The following is a 19,270-nucleotide window of genomic DNA, read 5'->3' as shown; positions in this document are numbered from 1 at the left end:
AAAAATTATTCAAATATTAATAAATATTACTATATATATTAGACAAGAGGGGTTGCTCTGATGGTAAGCAACCTCCACTTCCAACCAAGAGATTGTGAATTCGAGTCTCCCCAAGAGCAAGGTGGGAAGTTCTTGGAGGGAGAATGTCGGCGATTTATTTGAAAAAACAGTTTTCTATGACAATTTTTTATTTTTAATTTGTTAAAAAAGGAAAGTACCTTATTATATTTAAGAATTTTTAACTTTAAACTTCCCACTTTAGCTTTACAGCTTGTTTGGATGGTTGTTTTTATTGTATCGTGCTATTAAATCCGTCGTAACGTAACGATGAAATGTGTCACTTTATGTAACTACCGATTTGGTGTGAAATGTGTCGTTACCTTATCTTATCTTATTATTAAATAATTTTATTTTTTATTTTCACTACGTTTTTATATAATAATTTTACTCCCTATCACAACTTTTCTTTATAATATTGCAAGTCTATTCTTCATATTGCTGGTGCGTGATATCATAAAACGACGGCAAACAATATAATCTATCCAAATATTGTATTCATCAAACGATACAGACAATATAATACGATACGACGTATTATGAAACGATACGTAACAACCATCCAAACAAGCTGTTAGTAATATGTCGTTATGACCATCCAAATATCGCGGCTATTTAATACCACACAATCTAAGGGCATTATATGTGCCAAAAGTCTTTATTGTTTAAACTCTTTGCTCAGTCAAACACTATTATATAAAATAAAAGAAATAAAGTAAATTTTAAACCCATAATTTTAAAAATATATTACCCTTGTGATAATGAACCCTAAAGATTGACCCCTCAAGTATCAATTCTGGATCCGCTTCTACCTTTATCTTGATCTATATAAATCTCCTCTCCATCTTTTCAACGTTCATAAACCAGACGAGCTGAGGACCACAAGCTAAGATTTCTACTCATACAAAGTTCACATCGACAAAAATAGCATTTCCAACATGTTAGGCTGCGAGGAAATGAGAATTCTTGAAAGGCAAAGAGCTATTTTTGAACGTCTGTACCAGTGTCACCAGCAGCTTTCTTCTTTACCAAATCAAAATCTTGCTCAACTCAACAGTTTAATTAGTGAACATAAAATGGACTGCAATCAAGTTCAGAATTTTCCCAGCAAGATTGATCCACAAATGGACGGGAATTCACCTAGCTTGAACATGTTTGGAAGTGAGCAAAAAAATTGGGCAGGCTCTAATTTTACCAATAATTCTCTGGAATTGGCTCGTCAATCTTTATCTACACTTTCAAATTCATCAATTACAAGAACTTCAACCAAGAAGAGAAAAACAGAGGTTTGTAAATTATGCTTTTTATTGCTTTTAACTAACGGTTGTGTCCGAGCTAGTCTGCACACACTTTAATTATTGGGATTTTTACTTATCTATACCATATATGAAACTTTATTACCCTTAATGTTTAAGGTTTGATTTAATTACAAACTCGTATACCAAATTACCAATCCTATACCATACTTAAGGGTCTAATTAATGAGCAGTTTTTACTCCTTAATTAAAGGTATCCATATATCTCACGTTTGTCTCTCCCCTTAATTCCTAAGATCTGACCATATTCCTTTTCCTCCTCCCATTTCTTTCTCTTCTCCCTTCTTTCTTCTTCTCAAAAAATACAGAGATGAGACTCATTGAGTATATCATCTTCATCGTGGTAGATGTTTTCCGCCATCTGCCAGATTTGTAGTATATTGTCTTCAGCAACACTAGCGACGACTCAGTCTTCACATGGGTTCCATGATAAGTCAGAAATTTTACTTGTATGGCCACCATGAATAAAGAGCAACTCCGGTGGCCCATCTTCTGCATCTTCTACTGTTTTGTTCTTCATCAATCCTGGAAAAATTGATTTATAGTTTATTTGTAGAAATTTTGTAGATAAAGAGAAAATTTTGTAGTCAACATTTTTTTCAACATAGATTGTAGTGTAATTGTACTATAAATGTAGTAATTTTGTAGATACCCTTCAAAACAATACTGCTTTATACATACGTAAACTGATTTGTAGTTTCTTTGTAGATTTTTTGTAGAAAATTTGTAGATTAGGAGAAAATTTTGTAGTCAACATTTTTTTCCAATATAGATTGCAGTTTAATTGTAGTATAAATATAGTAATTTGTAGATACCATTAAAACAATATTGCTTTATACATACTTAAAACTGATTTGTAGTTTATTTGTTAGATTTTTTGTAGAAAATTTGTTTACCCAAGCGCATCAGCTCACTCCCGTCAAGAACAAGAGCTCCTCCCTTCGAACAGTTGATGAAAACAGAGCCTTGCATATTTAAATATGCTCAGCCATTCCTAAAAGAAAAAAGAGGAGAACCAAATCAAAAAGACCCTGAGCTTTAGAAAGGGAAGACTGGTATATACTTAGAGAAACAGAAATACGTGAAAAATGAGGAAAGAGAAGCCTGCAGAAAAAGGAGGAAACAAATCTAATGTGAATATGAAAAAATATTTAGTCTCAAATTTTTAGGCGCCTAATTTGGAAGGAATAAGCTATTCAAATTTTTATCCCAGATTTGTAGGCTCCTAATTTGGAAGGAATCAGCTCTTAATATTGGGTATTTAATGAATGGTATAAATTTTGTAGGAAAAATATAAACATGGCGGGTAATAATGGAAATATGCACATTTTTAGTAATAAGGTTTCATATATGATATAGATAGGAAAAAATCCCTTAATTATTCCACTAAGTAAGTACAGTCAGACCTCTCTATAACAGTATCGCCAGAGGTTTCACTGTACATGTTATCTCCCGCCACTACGGTTATTTGGTAAATCTGCCTGCTTAAACTTGGGCTGATGAAATGGAACCACCTAGCATTTTTTGCCTCTGTAGTTTGTGACCCGATTTTCCATGTTATACAGTCAGACCTCTCTATAATATCACTGTATAATAATCATTCAATAAAAATCAAGCTTTTTATGAAAACAATTTTCATGTTATGTTATAATATATGTTCTATATAATTGCACCTTAATATAACAACCAAAACAATTCAGAACAAATGAGATTGTTATAGAAAGGTTTCTTTAATGTTATTTGTTCTTGAGCACAATTCACTTAAATATGAATATTTATGAATGGAGATGTAAAGCTAAGGTCTCGTTTGTTTGTTTATTTCATTTAGCAGTTTTATGAGGAAGATGATTGTAAAGCCAGAAAACTTGAAGGAGAAGCAGGGAAAGTGAAATCAGAGATCACAGTGAAAAGTGAAAAGGAGAATTCAGGGAACAATTCAAAGGAGAATTCCAAGATTTCAGAGGTTAAAAAACTTGATTATATTCATGTCAGAGCACGACGCGGTCAAGCTACTGATAGCCACAGCTTAGCTGAGAGAGTAAGTGTTACCACAAAATTGTCATCTTTTTCATAAGTAATAGATTTAACTTATTTTCACTGATAGCGTAAAAAAATCTTATTTTATTTTATGGGTATATTTGTCGTGGAATCAGCCTCTAATACATACATCAGGGTAAGCTATCTATATCACATTTTCTAGGGGTGTGGCCCTTCCTTGGACCCTGTGTGAATGTTGGTTTCTTGGTGCAGCGGGCTGCCTTTTATTTTAACCCAGAGGCAAACCTATGGTATACTGAGAGGTGTCACCATCACCCATAAAGTTCGGCAAAAACTTTATATATATGTATATGTCTTTAAAAAATAGTGATATATCAATAGTGGTATACAAAATAGATTTTAGTTTAATCCAAAAGTACATCTCTGACCTTTAAATCCTAGGTCCGCCTCTGTAATCTAAGTTTTATGCTTAATTTTGCAGGCAAGAAGAGAAAAAATAAGCAAGAAGATGAAATGCTTACAAGATTTAGTACCAGGTTGCAACAAAGTGATTGGCAAGGCAGGGATGTTAGATGAAATAATCAATTATGTTCAATCTCTTCAAAAACAAGTGGAATTTCTTTCTATGAAACTTGCTGCTTCTAATTTGAACACTGATAACTTAGTTGCAAAGGAGTTTCCATCTCAAATGGCCAATTTTGCAAATCCAGCATGTTTACAAAACAACCTTTTTCAACAACAACAACAAGGAAGCAGTATTGGTGTTGCCACAATGTTATCACAAAGAAGAGAAGATTGTTTGATGTCATTCCCAGAAGCTTTTCTTGATTCTTCACATGTTCCTGTAATTTCTTCGACCCTATACTCTGTATTGATACATAATATGATTAAGTAATTAAAGCGTGTTTTCGTGCTTACACAATTTAATATGGTATGAGAACAGACAAGAGGTCCCGAGTTCAAATCTTATCGCCACACCAAAAGTAAACTTGGGGGTGTTGAGATGTAATATAATTAAGTAATTAAAAATGTGTTTAGTTTCAAATTCTAGGTCTATGATTTGCCCCATTTTCTTGTATCTGAAGTGGAACTGTTTCATTGCAGGCAGTACAGCAGCTACCAAACTTTGAAAATGATCTGCAATGCCTTTTTGGTATCCGCTTTCAGTAGTAAAGGAAGACCAAATTCTTTATTCAAGGTTGGTTTTGTTTGACTAGTTAAATTGATATGGTAATGAAAATTCAAATTTTTTTGTCTTCATAATTTTTCTGACATCCCGTGACCAAGGAGGTCACGGGTTTAAACCGTGGAAACAGTCTATTGCAGAAATGCAGGGTAAGACTTCGTACAATAGACCATTGTGGTCCGGTCCTTTCCGAACCCCACGCATAACGGGAGCTTAGTGCACCGGGCTGCTCTTTAATTGTTCTGATATCATCTTGTTCTGATTTTGCAGGTCTTGGAATGCCAAATAGCAATATAGTGAAATGCCTCCTGCAGTACTATTTCACAGTTTTCTGATTTGAGTACACAATTTTGAAGTTAGCAACTACATCAGAGAAGACTTCCTCCACAGCCAATCTTCTTACTTTTTTTTTTTTTTTTCATATCTTCTAGTACATTTATTGGGCATATAAGAATATGTTCTCATGTATAGCCAGTGTTGTAATAGTTTATTTGTATGTATGTAATAACAAATTCATTAGTTTTCTTTTTAATTCTCTCTTTTTTGTTGGTACATTACATAGTGGCCTTTATATTCCATGATAAAAATATGCTGATACGCAAGAAATCTTACACTAAACGGTCTAACAGGTAAAAGAACTTCTATACTATAAGATAAGTTAAAAGCTAATGAAAATTAAAGTAATGTCAGTATAACAAGTTGAGGCGGATTCATGATTTAACTTTATGAAATCGAGCAGCCCGTTTGATTTAATGGATATTTGTACTTATTTAGTGAATTCTTTAATATATATAAAATTTGAGCCAAAACTATTGAGATCGAATTCGCCTACGCTTTATTCGCCCAAGATAGCAGGATTGATAACTTGGAAAAAAGAGTAAAATGAATCGCTATATTAGATTAAACAACATTTGATAATGAAAAATTATTTCTCGTTGTCAATATACACGTATTAGGTATATGTATATATAATAATGTGCAAAAGGCAAATTTCCGAAAAGCACATAAGGGAACAGTGAAAATTTACAATTCAAGAATAAAATAATAAACAATAAAGACTCCAAAAAGGCACCACGATGAAGTGGGACACATTGTAACAATCTATAGTTGGAAGTATTAAGCAGTGTGGGGGCAGGAAAACTGAGGAAGAAGGGAAGAAAAGGAAAGGTACTGACAATTGATTAGATAATAAACACAGAAGTTGTGACCATGGTGTTCAAAACCGAACCGAAATCGAAATCCGAATTGAAATCAAAGCTTAATGACTTATTAATATTGGGTTAACGGATGAGGAACATATTGAAATTTCTCTATTAACGGCTTATCGATTTGAGAGCGGATTATTCAATTTTCTTAACGGATAATCCGTTAACCCGTTAAGAATATATATATATTCTTCTGCCAAATTCAGTCTCTTTGATGGTCCTAGATTAAAGTCTAGAGCTATGACTAACCATCACAACTCATTGGTGACATTCAGAATCCCCATACTTCAGTATGACTGGTATGACATCCGGTGTATTTGCTTATTTCCTATTAAGTCTAACTGGACTTTGTGTTAAAATACACAACAATGAAAATGTATATTAGTGCTAACTTCTAGGCGTTAACAATGGGCATATGTTAAGCGTTAACAGTAGGTGTTAATGTAGTTTGCTTTGGGATGTAATGCACGCAATATAGATTAATGCACGTAATATAGATTGAATTAGACCGATAAACCGCTTGATAACCGTCTGATAAGAGCTAAACCGATACCAATCTGCCCGATATTTTATCGGGTGGCTAGCGGATTAATACATTTAAAAGCTGATAACTGATAAGCCAAATCGTTAAGAGTAAATAACCGCCCAATCCGCTCGATAAGCAGCCCTAGTTGTGGTAGGATGGATAAGATTCCTTCACCTTAAACTAGAGGTCTCCAGTTAGATGTTTGAAAATGAATAAAATCTTGATTAGATAGCGCTTCCCTTTAAGGGACCTTACGCAACATAAATCCGAATTAATCAAGGCTTCAATACAACAACAACAACAACAATAACAACGACCCAATAAAATTCCACTAGTGGGGTCTGGGAGAGTAGTGTGTACGCTGATCTTAACCCTACCCCGAGGGAGTAGAGAGGTTGTTTCCTAAAGACCCTCGGCTCATAAAGACAAAAAGAGACAATATCAGTAGCACCAACAAATACCATAGGAATAATAACAACATCATAAAGACCAGAAAATAGATGAAAAGCAAAAGTGATAGCCAGTAAATAGACCCGGCACTATGAAAAACGAAAGAGTAGTAAGACACAACATTAACCACCAGCAGTCTAAGACAAAAATCCTATCAGACTAGCCTCACAAAGGTACGAACTAGAAAAAAGACTCAACTACCTCCTAACCTACAACCCTAATACTTGACCTCCACATTTTTCTATCAAGGGCCATGCCCTTGGAAATCTGAAGTCTCGTCATGTCCTGCCCGATCACCTCTCCCAAATGCTTGTTAAGCCGTCCTCGATCTCTTCTCGTATCTTCCAAAGCCAGCCGCTCGCTCCTCTTTAATGCGAATACAAAAACACAGGATGAAAAAAAAAAAAAAAAGTGATTGGGTATAGTGACTAGTGGTTAAGTGTCCTTTATTAATTCTAACCTGTACATTATGATTTGCTTGTTATCTACTTCTTTCACAGTACAGACAATAGCGCACTTGTTCAAATTGGGCAATCACATAGAAGTAATAAATAACCAGTCCCTCTTCTGAATAGACCTGTAGTACAATAGTACTTCACTGCACATTGACAAACCAACAAATTGTTTGAAGTCCCAATCATTCTCAAATTATTGCTATTGTGACATATACCAGTAGCCTTTTACGTAAGAGGTCCTCTTTTCTACACATACTCCTAGTTTATGACCAATAGAGTTAGGCATGACATTAGGTTGAGATAATACTATCAAGGAGGGGCGCGGATAATTCGATTCCTTTAATATTAATAAAATATTTTGAGTTCGAGCCCTCAGAACAAATAAACTTCTGGTACATAGAGGTTCTCTTTAGTGGGTCCGCTCGCCCCGCGCGAATTCTAGGTCACTAAGATTTGTATATTAAGTTCAAAAAAAAAAAAATTGTTTGTATACATGTCTCATGCATGATTCTGTTAAAAGAAGCAGGTATAAAAATTGGATCCACCTACTAAATATCCAATAAGGACCGGACCCCCTTTGATTCTTTGGAGGTCAGTGGTTGGGCGATTTGCAGTCGTACCCTATTTTTAAAAACTATTAATTTTGTAACCAACTAACAAAAAATCCGTAATAATATGACCATTATACCTCTTTCAAAACATATAAAGATGCATCAAGCATACCCAGAATCAAATTCCAGATCTTCTTCGTATCTCCTCCATCAGTCCGTCTCTCCTGAGATTGCCTCTCGCAAATCAGATTTGAACCAGATTCAAATTCCAAATTCAAAATTACAAAATACATTGTAAGTATTCAAATTCATCTTCAGAATTCAAAATAGTTTTTGAATTACATGTTTTCTGATTGATTAATTGAAGTTGTTTAACGAACTTCACTGATATGCTGAATTTGTATTATAAATCTATTTGACGATGAATTCTAACATTCTAATCCGACAAATATGCTGAAACAAGCTGAAGTTATTTAGTTCATATCTAAAAAATTCAGCAAAACGAGCAGGCAAATAACACAACAAAGAAAAAATTATATTAAAACATTATATGAGTGTTTGAATATTTAAAACACCTATGCGCAAAAAACTTCGGCATAGGTGCCGAAGGTTTTTAGTTAATATTTAAAAACTTCAACAGGAGGAGCTGAAGTTTTTCTATTACACTGGGTAAAAAAATAAAACATCAATTAAAATTTCATATTGCACAAAAAACTTCGGCATAGGTGCTGAACTTTTTTAGCTAATATTTACAAACTTCAGCAGGAGAAGCTGAAGTTTTCCTATTACACTCTGTAAAAAACCATCAATTAAAATTTCATATTGCACAAAAAACTTCGGCATAGGTGCTGAAGTTTTTTAGTTTATATTTACAAACTTCAGCAGGAGGGGCTGAAGTTTTCCTCCTACATTGGGTAAAAAATAAAACATAAATTAAAATTTTATATTGCACAAAAAACTTCAGCACAGGTGCTAAAGTTCTTTAGTTAATCTGTAAAAACTTCGGCTGATGGAGCTGAAGTTTTCCTTCCGCACTATGTATTTTATTATCATTTTTTGGAAAAACTTCATACCAAAAAATGCTTATGTTTTCAGGAATATGTAAAACATTTTTCATATAATTTTTTGTATGCTGAAGTTTTTTTAGTTCGTCTGCTAAAAATGCTAATATTTTGTCGTGCAATATGTAATTTTCGGATAAGTTTTTGTTAATTATTCTGTTATTTTCTAAGTTTAAAAAGAATTTTTAGTTCATGCTTGAAGTTTTCATCAAGCACTGTGTATTTTATTATGATTTTTTGAAAAAACTTCATATCAAAAAATGCTTAATATTCGGATTAGTTTTTGTTAATTCCTGCTGAACTTATATAGTTCATTTCCTCTGCTATTTTTCGACTTTGAATAGAATTAATATTAAAAAAATGCAGAAAAAACTTAAAACAAAAACTGAATATTTCATTAAACATCAAAAAAGATAAATTAAATTACATAAATAACAAAATAAATATAAATAACAAAAAAAAAACTAATCGTACATATCATCATCATCATCATCATCGTCGTCTTCGTCGTCACTACCAGATGGACGAGCATCTTCATCAACAAGATTATCAAATCTTGCATACATCACAAGCGTATCAAGCTTGTTGTTAATTTCTTCCAGCTCCCTGTCGTACTTGTGTATGAGCTCATCCAGTTTCAGCTCAAAAGCCTCTATAATGTCTTGCTTGATTTCTTCCATTATTTGCCTGATAACAGCATCCATTTTTTTTTTGTATTTTATTATGTCTGCTAAAATATATGTGTTTGAGTGAATAAACTCACAAGGAATAACGTGCTTATATAGGCGAAAAAACTTCTGCATGGTATATGAAAAGGCAAAGAGGAATTTTAAACGTTGTCTAATAAAAAGCGGGCATGAATGTGATAGGAATATAATTATTACACTAACACATACCCCCAACACAATATAATTACTACTTTAATTGTGTAGGTTACTCCTGTATACTATGCAATTAATGCTGAAACATGCTCAAGTTTGTTGAATTCATTTGCTAAAACTTCAGCCCAATGTGCTGAAGTTCTTTAGTTCATTTCTAAAATCTTCAGCACCTAATGAGCTGAAGTTGTTTTTCCTGCATTCATGAATCCCTACCATACAGCTTTTTCAAAAAAAACTTCAGTTGATATGCTAAAGTTATTAAGCTTATTTCTAAAAACTTCTGCACTTAATAAGCTGAAGTTTTATGTGCAACATTCATTAATTATGTCATACATCTTTTTCCAAAAAATTTCAGCAGAAGATGCCTAAGTGATTTAGTTCATTTGTAAAAACTTCAGCACAAACAACCTAAAAATTCTTCTATTCACTTTCCTAATACTTGCCACTAACATGAATCTGCAGGATGAGTTCAATTTGCGTTGTTATAACTTTCAATGGGAGTTGGACTCCTGATTTCAAATACTTGGATCATGATACAAAACTTATTATACTTAATAAGCACATATCATTCAATACTTCCCTGAAGAAAATGAGTAAAGTTGCAAATATTGATTCAACCAGATATGCACTAAAAGTATGGTTTGATATCAAACTAAATACAAGCAAAGGAATACTTGTAACTTCAGATGAAGAACTCAGTACCTGTATACATTTGCTTACAACTGATTCACCCTACAAGAATTGCCATTTCATCATCGAAAAAATACATCCTTCAGAATCTGCAGCATTCAAACAATCGCTTGCATATGCGATAGATTCAGAACCTTTTGCTGATTATCAACATGAGGTAGAAAAGCCAATAATGGAAGTAGACAATGAGCAACAACCTTCTAACATTACAGCTGCTTCAGAATATATAATGCTGCAACAATTACCCCCTCATCCAATAAATTCATACCAGTTTGTCGATGACCAAGAAGAAGAAGGACAACTAATAATGCAAATTGACAACCAACACACAATCCAACAAAGCTTTTTGTTACTTTCTGCAATGATAAGCAACAACGAAGATGAAGTAAACATGGATCTTATACTGATAACATCAGATAGAATTAAAGAAATTGCTAAAAGTTCTTGTGCTTCTTAGAAATCAAGAAAAAGAGTGAGGAGAAAGCTGAAAGAATCTCTACCATGTAAAATACTTAGGCACGATACGTTGCCTGAGGAAATAAGAGTTGGATCAATTTTTGAGAACAAACAAAACATGACTAAATTTTTCTGCAACTTGGAGATAAACCAAAAAGTTGAATTCACTACTGTTAGATCATGTTCAAAGAGATACGAGTTGAAATGCATCGTGGACAAATGTGGTTGGAATGTACGTGCTACCAAAATAAAAAATTTCACACTATTCAAGGTGATAAAATATCATAACATCCATGAATGCTCGGTTGATGCAAGAAAATCAGATCAAAAGCATGCTACATCAAATTTTATAAGTGAACAAATTATAGAACATATTCGAGACAAAAAGATAGACTAACCTTTATAGAAAATGAAATGAAAAAGAAATTTGGAATTGACATTGGTTATCACAAGGCATGGCGTGCTATTCAAAAAGTTGTTGCTTGCATAAGGGAAACACCTGAAGAGAACTACCAGATTCTTCCTTCATACCTACACATGATGGTGGGCAAAAACCCAGGAACGTACACAAGCATAAAAAGAGATGCGCGGAATACGTAAGCAAAACAATACTAACCATCAGCCTGAAGTTTCAAATGTTCCTATTTGAAAAACTTCACATCTTATGATTTGTTATTTTTGTGTTTCACTGTACATATTTGCTTACATGTTCTTTGCTCCTGCGGCATCAATAGCTGGTTGGTCCTACTGTAGACCTGTTATTGCAGTAGATGCAACATTTTTAAAGTCAAAATATCGTGGTATTCTATTTGTTGTTGTATCAAAGGATGCAAACAATCAAATCTTTCCTCTATGTTTTGGTGTAGCAAATTCAGAAAACAATGAGGCATACATTTGGTTCTTCGGGGAACTGAGAAAAGCAATTCAAGTCCGTCGTGAACTGGTTTTCTTGTCAGATAGAAACCAATCGATCGCAAATGGGATTAGAAAAGTTTTTCCTGAAGCTCACCATGGTATCTGCCTCTATCACTTTGAAAAAAATTTAAAGCAAAGACATGCAAAAGTCACGGTAATAAATCTTTATCAAAGTGCTACAAGGTCATATAAACATGAAGATTTTAATCAGTTAATGTCCCAACTCAAAAGTATTGACAAGAAAACATACAATTACATAATGGAAGAGCCTCCCGAGAGATGGGCTCGATCGTGGTTCCCACGACGATGTTATGGTATGCTAACAACAAACATGGTAGAATCAATGAATTCCGTTTTACTAAAAGGGAGAGAAATGCCTATTTTAAGAATGTTAGATTTCATCCAAGAAAAGTTGGGAGAGTGGTTTTACGAACGGAGAAAAAAGGCAAATGAAACTTTTCACAGAGTATCAATATAGGCAGAAGAAGAGATGACTAGGAAGATGGACTTGGCTTGCAAAATGTTTGTGAGTATATTTATTAACTTCAGCTTTTTTATATCTGTTGCAGTGATTTACTGCTTACATTTAAAAAAATTCATACTTTTTCTTTTTGAAGCAAAAATACACTAATATAGTTTGTTTTAATTTTTTATTCTTTGTTAGGTGTTCAACCTTGACTCAATGTTGTTTAGAATAAATAGTGAAGGAATCGAATTCATTGTGGACTTAAAGAAGAGAACTTGTGACTGCCTGGAATTCCAACTTGATGAATTGCCATGTCCACATGCAATTGCTGCTATAAATAAGAGATATTTGCAGAAATCTAATTACTGCTCAAATTGGTATTCAAGGGAAACATGGTTGAAAACATATGAAGGACATGTGAATACCGTGGGAGATCAAAAATCATGGGATATACCACAAAATGTACAATCTGAGATCACAAAACCTCCCGATGTAGAGATTTTACAAGGAAGAAGACAAAAGAAGAGGCATATACCTGCGACTGAATCAGTGCCATTCAAGTCTACCAAATGCAGTCGATGTAAACAAGCTGGGCATAACAGAACAACTTTCTTGTCTTCTCCAGCACCTCATCCATATTCCAAGAATCACACTAAAAAATACTCCAACCTTCAATAGTCCTTGATCTGAATTTAGACTTTCTTTATTGTATGACATAATTGAAATGTGATTTTTTTCATAGGAATAAAAAAAAGCTCTTGGACTATTTTATATATTGCTAAAGTACAAATCACTCATTTTTGTTGCACAGGCTTACAGGTTTGGTTGCATTTTAAAAAAGTACGCAATGACTTATGTGACAAAAAACATCAGCTTACAGTATGTGAAATACATATCCTTAAACAAACACACACACACACACACACACACATATACACACACTCACTCACACACACATACGCGTACAACACAAAAAAAAATGCATGTACAAACAAAAGCTGCAGCATCTCTAAGCTGAAGTTATAGAAAAAGAACTTAATAAAAACAAAGAACCATACTGCAACTAAGAAATATAAAGCAAATACCAACAAATAACAAAGATAATGCAATAGAAAGCTAAGAACAAAGAGGATGACAATTACATTGATATAAAAAGAGATGAGAACAACAAACAAAGTACAAACAAAACTTCAGCTCTCTGGGCTGAAGTTATACAAAATGAACCTAAAAACTTCAGCTCTATGGGCTAAAGTAAACAAAAAAGCATAGCATTAAAACATAAAAAAGGATTACAAACACTAACAATCATCACCATCATCATCATCATCATCACAATACTCCTCAATTTCTCTATATATCTCATCATCATCAGTATCGGAGATAACAATAGGGTAGTAGGGCAAAAGACCACTGAATCCAAGAAGATCAATCTTCAACTTGTTGAATTCATCACGCAGCTGACTTTGTTCGACGATTACTCTGTCCATAAGAGTAAGAAGAGTCTTCAGGTTGTGTTGCAGCTTGAAATAGTCGTTCCAACTGGGAAACTGAAAACTATCAAACTGCTGCACAACCTTGTCGAACGAGGTTGAATAACCTCCACAAGTACGTTCCAAGTTAAGCTTGTTCTGGAATGATTCATTCGCAATGAGCTTTGGTCTGATTCTCTCCCAATCAGCCTTTATTTGATCCCACAAAAGCATAAGATTAGCCATCGCTTTGTTATTGTACCACTCACACTTCAAACTCTCTCACTTCTGCATAATTTCATCCATATTAGGCTTCCTACTTCCGCTTGCACCAAACATTTTTTCTTTAACAAAAGTTGAAAGACTAAGGATGAATATAAATTAAGGAAATATAGTGGAAGTATATGAATGACTATTAAATTTTCAAGTGAAGAGATTGTTAATATAGACAAAGAGTTCACCTAATCAATTTAATATCTATAAATGTAAAAGTAACTTTTCAACTGTTTTTACTGCTTTACATTCAGAGAAATTGAATGAAACAAGATAATTAGGTGGTAAAAACAAGTATGTTGTAAATGCAAAAAAGAAATGTAACTTAAGCCGTAATAAAGCCCACAGTTTTTCTATAGTAAAAAGATAACTTCAGACTGAAAAATATCTTTTTGGATCATTTACTATATAGTCAAACAAATGTAAATGAAAGATGAAATATGTGACAAAAGACAAAAAGTAGATAGTAAATGCAAAAAAGATAAGTTTCAACTTAAAAAATACCAAAACATGCCGAAGTTTTTGTCATAAGCTTTTCCAAAATCTTCAGCCCAATGTGCTGAAGTTATTTAGTTCATTTCTAAAAACTTCAGCACATCATAAGAGGAAGCTTTTCATTGTGGATTCAATAGTTTTGTCGTAAAGTTTTTTCAATAATTTCAGCCCAATATGCTGAAGTTATTTAGTGAATTTATAAAAACTTCAGCACCTGGTAAGCTGAAGTTATTGTCCTGGACTCGATAATTTTTGTCTTAAAGCTTTTTCAAATAACGTACGCAGAAACTGCTTTAGTGTATTGAGTGATGAGCTGAAATTTTTGTCGTACATTTGACACTTTTGTTATGACTTTTAACCAAAACTTCAGCTTAAAAAGCAAAAGTTATTTACTTCATGCTCAAGTTTAGCATGCTGAATTTCAACAAAAATATACTTGAAATTCATGGAAAAACACACAAACATATTTTAATCAATCCAAGTCACATAATTCACACAAATGTATATTCACAAAATCCAATTTTGTTTTCACTTACATCCTTGGAAAAAAAGAAAAAATTAGTTTTTTGTTTACAAGTTATTCTCTGTTCAAAAAATTCACAGAGTGTCTTCATATTCTCCATAGTCATGTCCTAGTTGCTCTTCTTGATTTTGTTAACCACATTTCATGAACCTTTACTATGTCTTAAACTGATTCACAGAAGCGGCAATACGAGCACCTGACACAGGTTGACGAAGTTTAGTACTATGATTTTTTTAGCAACTACTGTCTTCTTTCATATGAAAAAATAAAAAAATATTGGTCAAAGACATGCTTACTGGTGTGCATCTGGGAATTCGTGGGAAGCAAAGATAGTGAAGGAGAAGTCCAAAATACTTCATGTAGACATGTGATTTTTGACCCTCCCCAAGATTTTTCATATTTTAGCACATAAATATTTAATTGAGGCATAATATAGCTATTTCAACTAATTTTTACTCTTTTACTTTTATTTTATTGCAAGAAAACGAAAATTACAAAAAAATAGGTTCATTAATGTTTTGTAGTCATTTTAATCTTGCAAAATACCAAAAAATAGTTTTGTTTTAATGGTCAGTCTTTATTTTAATAATTATCTTCACTTAAGTAGGTCTAATTAATATTTTTGATAGTATTTCTATATGGATAGATTTTTAGTTAATTAAGCTAATTTTAAGCATAGCTAGTCATAAAGGCCCAAGTTTCTAGCTCATTCCTTAAGCTCAATATTCAATACCCATTAAGCTAATCCTAGGGACCCTTCTAGACTCTTCTTGGGAATAAAAAATAAATAAAAAGACCCTAAGGACCTAATACATAAAAGACCTAGGGACTAATTGACAAAATACACAAAAAATAACCTAAAACCTAGACCTATAAACCAAAACATAAAAAATACGCCGGGGAGACATGGAAGGAGTGTTGATTCTCAGAGAAAAAACCCCACCCCCCTTGGCTTCAAGCAAACACATCTGAAGCAGCCATTGATTTGAGAAACAAAAAACTAACAGACCTTTCTAATCCAAAGAAGACACCATTAGCTTCTTCTTCAACCTCAAATAAACCCTGTCTCTTTCTCGACTGAACAAAACCGGCGACCCCTCCCCATCGCCGGAAACTAATGTACACCACCTTCACCCATCTCCCTCACACCAAACACACACACACATACACACACACGCACAGTCGCAACTCCACGAAAGCAACACTGTGAAGCTTCATCCATGGCCACATGTTTCTATCACCGCCGTAGGTTCGCTAGAGAATCACCATGAATGACTCTTTAAGTTCGAGTTCGTCGGCAAAGATCGGGTTTTTCTTGCAACGTTTGAGGTCTGTTTGAGGTTGCTGGCGAGGTCCAGCTTGAGTTCCGGCGGGTTCGAGTCTGTTGTCATTCATTGGCTTCCGCCCGAGGTTCTGTTTCTTTTTTTGTAAGATATCTGCTGCTTTTTGTTTCCATGTCAAAGTTTAGCAACCCATGAATGTTTTCAGTTGCAATAATGCTCTTGTTGTGATGTGGTAGTATTTTGTTTTATTGATTTTATAAAACATATATCTTGCCTTTGAATTATGAGCATGTGGCATTAATCTATTGTTATTAATTTTTTTTTTGAAAGTTGAATTAAAAATCATTGAGTACTAGTGTTAAGCCTTGGATTTTTAATTTGAATTAATAGAAGTTGGGTTTAATAGTGGCGTGATTTGCTAGTGGCTATGAGTACGGTTTCCGGGGCATGGTTACGATATGTGAATCTCAATTCGGGAGTGCATTTCATGCAACCCGATTATAACAACTTCGAATAATAAAATCCTTTGAAATTAGAAATCGAGGTGCATCATTTAGTTGAATTTCTATGGCCCTCGCAAAATTACAAATGCGTAGTTGCTTTAGGCACGTTAGTTTAATAATTTACCTTCCTAAATTCGGGTGCGCATTTATGTGGCCCAAATCCAAATCTCAACAACGTTATATAAAACGTGTTGTGGACTACGAGTGCATTTATGTGATGTGGTTCAAGACATATTTTAAATGACGTTGCAATCTTCCTAAAAATAAATAAAAGCGACTATAAAGTTAAAATCGAACCATAGGCTAAAACATGTACTAAAATCAGATAATAGGCCAATTGTAACAGTTGAGTGATCGGGCTAGAACCACGGAACTCGGGAATGCCTAACATCTTCCCCCAGGTTAACAGAATTCCTTACCTGGATTTCTGTGTTCGCGGACTGTAATACAGAGTAAATATTTCCTCGATGCGGGATTTAAAACCGGTGACTTGGGACACCATAAATTATCCTAAGTGGCGACTCTGAATTTTTAATAAAATAATCCCGTTTCGATTGTCACTTTAATTTGGAAAAAACTCCCTTATATACCCCTCTCGGTGTGAAGGTAAAAAGGCGGTGTGACAGCTCTGACGACTCTGCTGGGGAACGAACCCAGAATCTCTGGTTCAGGGTTCAGAATTCGAGCTTAGATAAATTGTTATATTTGGATTTATATGATTTTCTTACATGTTTGGGCCTAATGTGCTAAATGTTACTTTTTTACCGCTTTGATATTATCTGAACTGTATATATAAACTGCTACGAAACCTCTCTCTTCTCTCTCCTAAGGAGTGCACGCTGGTCGTGACTTCTTTCTGTTAGTGTCATATCCCAAATAGGACGAGGTTCTGACAAGTTGCAAAGCTGGATGATCTTTTGGTTACCGGTACGCAGCCCCCCCCCCCCGGCTCGAGTTGTCCGCTCGGGTAAGCCAGGTCTAGAACAAATAAACCCAGGTTTTTAAACCTAGTATAACAATACCTCATGTCGGATCCCTAGTAGGAACGTTTGTTTGCATCATGTGCATTTTGACTTTGGAGACTCAACACAAGGGTTGGGTCTGTCTAGGACAGGTGTACCAAAAATGAAAAAGACCATCATGATGCATCTTACTTGCTACTTGTGCATTTATTTGCTTCAGATTTGTTGTTGATCGGCTTTTGAATAAAAGAAGAGAGTTTGGAAAAAAAATATAGTGGTGTAACGGCTAAGGGAGGTAATTACCTATTTTGAAAACCAATGTCCCAAAATATAGCAAAACTCTGCCGAGATTTTGAAAAAAAAATAACAAAAGAGAATTTTTTTATTGTTTTCAAGGAAAAAAAAAGTTGGTTTTGTCAAAATTTCCCGAACTACGCCAGTTTGATTCTCATAGGGTGTGGGATACGTAGGCAACCCTCATCGGGTCCAACTTCCCTTTTGCAAAAATATCCCAAAAGAACAAAAATTTTACTTTTATTTGAAAATAATTAGGGTGATGTCATTCTTGTCAAAAATAGCCGAATATCCCTAAAAGGGCGTCGGAAGGATGATTTTGCAAGAACAGTCGCATGTGGTAATTTTTCAAGGTTTTCGCCGATTAGCCAACACAGCCTTAAAATCTTCGTCTTCGAGGTGCTGAAAGGCCGTATTTGCAAAATCGGATTTTTAATTTGAAAAAAAAAAGAAAAAAAAGTGTCAACTTTGTCTTTGAGTCAAATGAGACTTGATTTTTTTTTGCTTAATCACCCTAATAAATGTGCATAATGAGCACGAGTCCAAGTTTGCCGATAACAGTCAGGAACAAGATCCCTTTGGAGTTGCGTATGTGGTGGGAGGATCTGGGAAAATCGAAGCAAGATAAGGTCAATCTATATTTGGGAGGTCTCCCTTTGGAGTTGCGTATATTTTTGAGCTCACCCCAACCTTGGAAGAGATAGCAAGTTATATGGAAAGTACTGAAGGGCTGAAGCATAAGTATCTGATCGCTCCAAGAGTCGTTAACTCTCACAAATTCATGGATTTGCTAAAGATAAGCAAGGTAGTCCCGTACTCTGAGTTGGAGGGTGGTTTTTCCACTCTACGTTTTATATACCAGAGGTACAGGCATGTAGGAGGGTTCAACGATCCGCAAAGCGGGGTTTGTAGCAAAGGAAACCGAACAAAATGGGATGAGCATAGGCGTTTCGCCTTCATGGTAGATTTCTTAGGCCTTGTGGTGTTTCCCCAAAAAGACGGGAATATCGATTTGAGGGTGGCTTGATTAGTCAAGGTCCTGATTACCGACACCAAGAGCACTCTTGCCCCTATGATAGTGTCTGAGATATACCGAGCTCTCACAGCTTGTAAAGTTGGGGCAGATTTCTTCGAGGGATGCAATTTGCTATTATAGATGTGGATGATCGAGCACCTATGTCATCGCCCTCAGTATATGAGTTACGGATCCACAGAGAAAAGTTGCATTGAAGAGTTTGGCACAAGGATTTCAGGG

The 19,270-nt window shown here is 34.4% G+C and overlaps 1 protein-coding gene across 2 annotated transcripts; it reads left to right on the top strand.

Annotated features, from left to right (window-relative positions):
• The first annotated feature begins 860 nt into the window (after window positions 1–860).
• LOC104248720 (transcription factor HBI1-like) lies at window positions 861–5,089 on the top strand. 2 transcript variants are annotated; one of them, XM_009805025.2, is made up of 5 exons: window positions 861–1,343; window positions 3,205–3,411; window positions 3,853–4,215; window positions 4,476–4,569; window positions 4,828–5,089. In XM_009805025.2, the coding sequence occupies exons 1-4, from the start codon at window positions 996–998 to the stop codon at window positions 4,539–4,541; spliced, it is 984 nt and encodes a 327-aa protein (XP_009803327.1). In that variant the 5' UTR covers window positions 861–995; the 3' UTR covers window positions 4,542–4,569; window positions 4,828–5,089. The 2 variants fall into 2 exon arrangements, with proteins under 2 accessions (XP_009803327.1, XP_009803326.1); XM_009805024.2 differs by having other exon boundaries at window positions 865–1,343; window positions 3,202–3,411.
• The last annotated feature ends 14,181 nt before the right edge of the window (window positions 5,090–19,270 follow it).

This window comes from Nicotiana sylvestris, chromosome 9, assembly GCF_000393655.2.
Source record: "Nicotiana sylvestris chromosome 9, ASM39365v2, whole genome shotgun sequence".
Taxonomy (NCBI): domain Eukaryota; kingdom Viridiplantae; phylum Streptophyta; class Magnoliopsida; order Solanales; family Solanaceae; genus Nicotiana; species Nicotiana sylvestris.
The sequence above is the reverse complement of the archived record's forward strand: the minus strand, read 5'-3'. Positions and strand labels throughout refer to the sequence as shown.